The 8,485-nt window shown below is 45.4% G+C and overlaps 1 protein-coding gene across 1 annotated transcript in view; it reads right to left on the reverse strand.

Moving 5' to 3' along the window:
• The window catches only part of LOC134067956 (neuronal PAS domain-containing protein 3), a 186,411-nt gene extending 181,142 nt beyond the window's left edge, over positions 1 to 5,269 (reverse strand). The window contains exons 1-2 of the mRNA XM_062523449.1: positions 5,232 to 5,269; positions 4,627 to 4,871 (exon numbers count right to left, since the gene is read on the reverse strand). Coding sequence (XP_062379433.1) covers positions 4,627 to 4,871; positions 5,232 to 5,269 — 283 coding nt within the window. The remainder of the gene's footprint in view (positions 1 to 4,626; positions 4,872 to 5,231) is intronic.
• Positions 5,270 to 8,485: the final 3,216 nt, after the last annotated feature.

Here is an 8,485-nt window from a genome sequence, read left to right on the forward strand (position 1 = left end):
ACTCGTTTAATGTAAGGTGTTAATTAGCGGTTGTAAGCCAGTCTTTTTCTAATTCTGCCGTTACAACAATATCAAACATGTCTGATATTATCGCATGTCTGCATAGTCTGTGACTAGTTTGTGACTTAAAACTCTATGATTTGTCTTTAGATGTGAGAGTCTGACTGTCTTTCAAAAATCTTTTAGGCTACAGATATTTCCAAAATCATAATTGGGCTTTATCCTCCACAACGAAATAGAGGTTGTTCGAGGAGGCAAATTAATTCTGAACGTAATGCCTTTCCATCTTATCATCCCTATCATTAGTAGGCCTACAGTCGGCTGATTGAAGGATGGGGAAGTTGGCTGGTTTAGTTTCTCATACCCGACATATTCAGTTGTCCGTCAGTGGTGTTAAAACGTCTTTGGTGGCTTCCATCTCGAGGGATTTCAGCACGACATACATTGCAAATGGTTAATTTTACACTGAACCTTTAGCCTACTCATGTTTGCCACTGCAAGCTCCTCTCTACTCTAGGCTGTTGTGTGCCTGTGCGCCGCGCCTGCAGGTGAAAAAATGTCACGCAAGTAATTTAGGTCACATGATCGGCTTTTTTGATCGGCGCTTTTGAGCTTCACCGATCAAGCCATTTTTAGCCAATATCGGCCGATCATGATCGGCGGCCGATCGATCGGAGCATCACTAATCGAAAGCAATTTAGATATTAATAAAATATGTCAGATTCTATTTAATATGACTGACATTCAAAAGTAGATAACAATGGTAGATGTGTAAAGCTATATTATCCATGACATGCTAATCAAGCTAGTACTGTGTTCTTCATTCCACTGACATCATTATCGCCTACAATTCAAAGTTATCAAATTCAGTTCAGCTCATCCTCTGACTCTCTGGTTTTAAGATTGTGTGGCCTTTAAGAAGTTTATGGCTGTACAGTAACATGTCTATAGGACTACCGACACTATTCATGAAGCATTATTACCAATAAGTTGTGCCTTCTGTAAAGTTAGAATTAGTGAGAATATTTTGAACAATTAAAAAAAATATAACATAGTAGCATGACTAGTAAAGATGATGCATGTCAAATACACTAGTGGTACAGTAGCTCTCATTGCTAGTCACTGCACTGACACTTAGCTTGAGAGAGTACAGTTCTCTCTCACTCTTCTTCTCTCTCACTCTCTCTCTCTCTCTCTCTCTCAGGAAGCCTTGGGTTTTCGTGTTGCTCATAAAGTGTGGCATTTTGGTGACTGCTCTGCGCGTTCGCATGCATGCGTAATGAAGGCACAGGTGGTGGAGGGGGTCAGGAGGCTGGCGCCAGCCTCCAAACAACAGAAAAGGTCACGCTTGTTTGTGCAGTGTCCTTCAGCAGATGTGAACCGCCTCTGACAGAGACTAGCAAATTTCGGTTTAAACGCTTCGGAAAAAGGGTGGAAAAAAAATTAGTTGATGGGTCAATTACGGAGAAGGTCAATGGACGCTAAAAATACAATAAATAAATAAAGAAATAAAAAAATACAAAAAAATGGAGAGAAGGAGAGAGAGAGAGAGAGAGAGAGAGAGAGAGAGAGAGAGAGAGAGAGAGTGGCTCGCTTGCACAAGTTATGATAATAAATGAGCACTTGTGAAGTGGAGGTCAAATTCTTTTAGTCTGCATGCCAGTAATCCCGGTGGCCTTTATTGCTGATAAGGAGTTGCATTCTCTGCTGTGTCGCTCATGTTTTGTATTCAGCAGAAAAGGGGCCTCGTCTTAATGATGTTTAGTGAGTCCAAAAAGCCATCATGGCAAGCAGGAAACAGCGCTTGTTTTTTTACTTATCATAATGCTGGAAAAAAAGTGAGGGGGAAAAAATTTCAATGACAGGTTGTCTCGGAGCAAACAGCTATTCCTAAAACAGAACTGATGTACGAAGCTGCGGCTGGGCGGATATTTCCCAAAAGGTTGCAATCATCAGTTATTAAGTAGGCATGCCTTGCCAGGAGTAAACCCAGGAGTTTTCTTGTTTTGTTTCATTTTTTTCTGGTGCATGTTTGTTTCTTATCCGAAAATCCCAAATAATAACAGTCACAGCTTTGCCAACATACTAGTGTGTTTGTGTGTGTGTGTGTGTGTGTGTGTGTGTGTGTGTGTGTGTGTGTGTGTGTGTGTGTGTGTATGTGTGGTGGTTGTGTGACTGAATGTGGCAGTATGTGTGCATATGTGCCTATGAATACACATGCAAAGTAAGAGCCAAATTGATTAAGGGACTGGACTGCCAAATGAACAGAGACTCCGCTACATCAGAAACAATATCGCTTCCCTAAGCTTCACCTTGAATTGTGTGCACAAACAATCCGGTGGTGGAATGGGCCCTGCCCTCTAAACTCCCTTCACCTGATCCAATAACACGCCATATGCCCACATTAGCATATGCCGCTACGCTAACACCGGCTCTGGTAGGGGGGCGGGTGGGTTGGGTGGATGGGAGCGTCTGAACAACAAACACCAAACTCACAGTGCCCATGTCTGGCCATGCCTGCCCATCAAATGACATCCAGCGAAAAGAATTCTCATAAGGACCAGATCTCCTTACGGATCTGACTCTGGCGTATTCACCTAAAGACATTGTGCAAACAGAGGAGGCGCGGAGAAGGAGAGACAGAAGAAGAGGAGGAGGAGGAGGAGGAGGAGGAGGAAGAGAGAGGAGGAGGAGAAAGGAGTTGCGGTGGAAGTGTGGGGGGATGGGGGAGGGTTGCATAGACGGAGTATCCATTAGCCAGGAGTGACGCAAGGCAACAAAACGGGAATCGATACGAGGTCTGTTCCAAATGTAGTGCAAATAAAATGTGGTGAGTTAGTGATTCAATTGAAAGTGGGGGCTGTCAATAGGATATAGGGACACTGGGGCCGTTCCCATTGTCCTAAGGGAAGAGGAGAGAATTCACCTTGCTGAGTGTTCATTAAAATACCTAAATGTAGTCTGCACACTTGATTTCCAGCGCTGCCTCTATATTACTTTCTTTGATGAAATGCAAAGTGTGCAGGTCTTAATCGTGTGAGAGGAAGTAGTCTGGCAAATAGACATGGTAGTGGCTGGTAGGGTGTGCACGTTTGTGTGTGTGTGTGTGTGTGTGTGTGTGTGTGTGTTTGTTCCATGGCGCATTATTCCTTGTATACATTTGCTCATTAAAATGCATGCCTCTCTTCAAAGCAAGACAACAATGATGCCATCTGTTGTGAGCTCGCCAGAACAAACAGTACACACGGGCACGGGGAAGAAACACTCGCCATTCATTTTTACCCCCCTCACTCTGTGTAGTGACGTTGGGGCAAACAATACACAGGAACCACCAGAGCCATCATCTGACCCTCCCCATCCCCCCACGCCCCTTCAAAAACAGGGCCTGTTAAGTACAGACAAGCGGGGTGAGTACAGTGGAACGGGTTCACAGCACCAGGCTCCAAAGTAGCACCTGTGGGCCCAGGCCTGGCTGCTGTGGAGTTGTAAGCTGACACTCACACACTCATGTCGGAGGGGGGTAGGGGGGGGGGGGGGGAGAGAGAAATAAAACTGGCCCCTTGGTCCAGGCTAATTAAAATGGTAACGCTTTAACAGAGATACCCTTTGGGGGATATGCTGAAGGATATGGAAAGCTACTGTACAATATATTTTTATTTTTTTCCCCCACCACCACTTTTTTTTCAAATCTCATTTCAAAAGGTAGAGGAATCGAACAGAGTCTGCGCGACGTGTTACTTTGGTTCAAGTTGTTTCGGCGGTGCGCAGGGCTGCTCTGGCAGGCCTTGTATTTAATTTTGTGACAAACAAAAAGATGTGGGAATAATAATACCGTATCAGCAAATCTGGACACGGGATGAATGAGGGGGGGGGGGGGGGGGTAGAAAAAGTTCTCCCCCCCCCCAACCCCGAAGCTCTCGTCGCCTCAGCAGCAGGGAAAAGGGCACGGGAGCGTGCTAAGCAACACTTGACATTATTTAAGTCATTAATATCTCCTGTGTTCCTGTGTGTTCCCGGTTTCACATATACACTTCAACGTCTCGTCTCATTAGCGAAACATTTCCCCACTTTCTAATTATGAAATACTGATTATATGTTTTAGGGCTAAAATGATTAGCAAATAGAGGAAGAGGGTTTTTTGCACCATGACAAACATTATTTTATATTGATAGGAATATTCAGTGTAGTAGCAATATCGTTTCAAATGTAATCGTCTTCCAAATGAATTGTGTGTATAGAATTCATGTAAGTCACTTGACTTCAGTATGGTGTGCGCAAAGGATTTTTATGAATCACATAACACAGATGGTTTTATGACATTCTGAATATGAGTTTATGGGTTTTACATAACATTATGGCAGTGTACACAATTATCTGTAAAATTCATAACTCCATATTTCTCCATTGTGTGCTTATCAGTATGTGTGTGTGTGTGTGTGTGTGTGTGTGTGTGTCTGTTAGGGGTTTCATCAACTAGTACATTTCAGTCGTCATGAAACCCCTAGCGTCCGTGTGTGTGTCTGTGTTCTTATATCTGTTTGTTCATATATTTATGATTTCCAGTGTGTGTGTGTGTGTGTGTGTGTGTGTGTGTGTGCGTGTGTGTGTGTGTCTGTAAGGTCCTACCTTTGACTGAGGTGTTGGGCGGCGGGCCTTCCATGCGCAGGTTCCACGGCGGGTCCCCCTGGTTGGCGAAGTCCCTCATCTTCAGGTAGCTGATGGTCAGGCGGATGATGGAGGCCTTGTCCAGCTGGCTGGTGATGGCGCCCGGCAGCGGCAGCATCTTGGCCAACTCGTAGAACTCAAAGTTCTCCTTCCCGCGCCGCGAGCGCGCTGCATCGCGGGACTTCTCCTTCCTCAAAGCCTGCAACCTGAAAGCCAGGAAGAGAAAGAGAAAGAGAAAAAGAGAAAGAGAGAGAGAGAGATGGAGGGGGGAGAAAAGAAAGAGACATTGAGGGGTTAGGCAATTGCAGCCCTGGACTGGACTATGTGCCGTTGGCCGCAAGGGGGTGTTGCAATGTTCAACCAACATTACAGCAACTTCAAAGAGGCCTCTGAGCAGGGGGATGTGTTGGGGAATTGTGCCCCCGCTTTGAATTTATTTATGCAATTACCCATTGGGAGCAGAATCCATGCACCAGAAATTGAAAATGTCCACTGGCGGTTTCTGCATTTTTGGCAGAAAAATAATATTGCAACACAAAAACCGCTTCAGGCAGGGTGCTGCTTACCACTGTGCCAGGATCAGCCTCCGCTGCTTATGTGTCATTATAAAAGTAAACACAGAACTGAATCGAGGTCTGAAGCCAGGACTCACTCTACAGTACTAGCCCTGACTGTATAAAAGTTGTTTGACCATTGTGTAAATACAAATCAACAACCGGGTACCTGATATGTGTAATTTATGCAAAAGCATCATATAGAGAGAACACACCAATTGCAGTAGGTCCTTAAGCTCGTTCAAATCCAGGACCAATGCATTGCTTAATGTAGTAATTATTAGTATCATTGGCATCAATCGTTGGTTGGTATCTGTTGCCATTTGTGGGTGCCTCCATTAAGGGCTGGCGTTTTGTCTGGTTATGCAGCTGCGGAGCGGATCATAAATGGCCACAGCAACAAAGAGGAATATTGTGTGGAGGAGGATGCCCTACCACACCACTGAAAAATACAATAAAATAGGCCCAAACCATAACACATACTGTAATACTCTTATTATCTACAATATCTAGTGAATATATGCGCTTTAGTTTCCAGGTTAATCTGCAGGTAGAGATTGAGGGTTGAGGGTTCGAGACAGCAGCTGAAGCTGCAACATAGTTTAGATGATCCACATATTCCATACACACACACACACACACACACACACACACACACACACACACACACACACACACACACACACACACACACACACACACACACACAGACTCCAGTCGCCACTGCCTGATTCATCTGATGGGCCCTGTGCAGGCAGCGGTGGTGTCAGAGGCGACCCCCTCCAGGCTGGAGGTTACGGCGGCGCTGCCTCTGCTGCGCTCTGCAGGGGATCCCTGGGCATCATCGCCGCCACAGCAGCAGCAGCAGCAGCAGCAGTAGTGACCAGCCGGGGAGCAGGAGCGGGTCGAGGTGGTGATTAGCTCTGGCCCCATCAACCCCCCACCCCCAAGCCCCCACCCCAGGAGAGACACAGCCCCATCAAGTGACTTCTCGAATCACCGGCGACCCCCGCCACCCTGCCCTCTAAAAGATGCCATGGCCTGACCCAAAAAATCTGCCCGCCACTAAAACATGGCGTCCCTGAGGAAGGTAAGTAATACTCTTCTGGCGCGCTGAGACCTGACACTGCCCTCCCGTTGACAGCCACCTCATTCGGAAAGCAACACTCTCACTAGCCCACAGCAAGAGCACAAATCATCCGTCATCGTGCTCAGTTTCTGATTTCAGTCATTTTTGGTGTCTTTTAAAAAAAAAAAAAAAAAAATTCATTAAGCAAAAGCACGTTAATAGAGCCATGCTTTTATTCTCCCGCACAGTATTGATCGCATCTCCACCGACAGAGCAGCAATGGGCTTCAGGACACAGTGACAAAGTTAGATTGAGCCCCTGCAATGTTTTGCCTGAAAGCATCAGAGAAATAAGCTTTGTCATTCACTGAGAGGCTTTTGTGTGAAGCGGGCGCCCATAAATTTAAGTAATTTTAGCAGTAAGTAAATACTTGTGACCCATAAATGTAGACTAATAATGTAATGTACAGGAGTCGGTGAGAGGTTTTTCTTTATAGATTTGTTCTGTTCCAGCACAAGGTTTTGAGTGCTCTGATTTATGCTATTTTCAATCAGACAACTCGGAACAGGCAGTTTCATACTTCCAAAATGCAACTCCCGACTTTCTATGGCGTTCATCATCTGAAGCCATTTTGAATTAGGCTGGCAATAAATCACGCCCGGAAACCCCAGCATTCCCTACCGGCCGACACATAGATTAATTTTTTACCACCACAAATGCAAAATCGGTTAGACCAGATTTGAAAGATGGGGAGAGAAAGACCGTCTGAAAAGATGAAAAATGTTAGCGGGAGAAAAATCATCTGCTATTGTTTGTCTTTTTTCCACTCTCACTGTACATAATTTCAGAGGCGAGGACAAATAGCAGAGCCCCCTATACTCGAGCCAGAATGATCTGTTGCTATAGAATGGCACATTCTCTCACTGATTCACTCTACTCCACTGCACACCCCCCCCCCCCACCCCACCCCCCAGTTAAAAGAATCTAACTACCTTGAAGACTCACTTGGATCCAATTGTGCTTATTGCCCATTCATTCACAATATAGCTTTCAATTGCAGGGGTGTTGAAGAAGACACTAAGCAACAAGCGTCTTTGCCTTCCTTAAAACCTTCATTTCAGAAAAGCCTGCGTGGAATGCCTCACATCACCTACGCTCATAGTTGTCATGATCAATTTATGTTAGCTTTTGCAAGCATCAGGGGCATAATAGGATAATTTCACCAGCAAATATAGATGCTGCCTCCTGCCTTTACATCTAAGTAGCAGATTGCTATTCTCGATCATCTCGACCGGGGCCCGCCACAAGAAAACACCATTAGATGGTCTGCTGCCCAGACAATATATAAAGCTAGTTGCAATGGTTGTTTGGTGGAAAAGTGCAACAGAGCAGCAGAATTTCATTTGTTCCGCAAACTTGAAAAGCATTATGTCGGCCTGCCAAATATTTCTTGATGTGCCGAGGTTGTGTGACCTTCATAGTGGAGACATATTTATCATGTTCTACAAGAGTAAATGCAACACCTCTTTTTTTCAAAGTTCTTTCTTTCCACCCATAACCCCCCCACCCCCATCCCCCTCTTCTCTCTCTCCTTTCCCTTTTGCCGCCTAATATGAAATGAAATCATGGAAATGTGGATGGGGCTGCTTTTTCATGAGATGAGACGAGACGAGTGAGCTGTGTGTTGTGCGTCCACAGGAGCTCGGCGAGTTGAGTCATGACCACAGGGGCTGCAGGCTGCTTGCCACACCAGTGTCCAGGTGTGTCCGGCCCGGTCCGGCAGATTACACCACGGGCCTAGGCCAGTCAAAGGACTGGAGTGTGGGTAGCCCACACCAGGGCTCCAGCCCAGCCCAGCTTCCCCCCTCAACCCCCGGCTACTAGCCGTAGCTGAGCACGCCTGCAAAGGGTCTTCATGTGTAGCCTCCAGGCAAAAACATTGCAGGGCAGCAAGTCAACATGCCTTTACTTGTGGGTTATATGAGGCTTTTTTTTTTTTTTGGCTGGGCCCCATATTTATTTAGCACTTCAAATAAATCAATGTGATTTCTCTCAGGTTTTCAGTATGGTTGAAATTGGATGGGAATATGAACACACACACACACACACACACACACAAACAAACATACATGTATACACATACACATAAAGCTGATGAAATCTCATCAATAAAATACCTTTGATACTTCTGTAAAAG

This window comes from Sardina pilchardus, chromosome 20 (assembly GCF_963854185.1).
Source record: "Sardina pilchardus chromosome 20, fSarPil1.1, whole genome shotgun sequence".
Taxonomy (NCBI): domain Eukaryota; kingdom Metazoa; phylum Chordata; class Actinopteri; order Clupeiformes; family Clupeidae; genus Sardina; species Sardina pilchardus.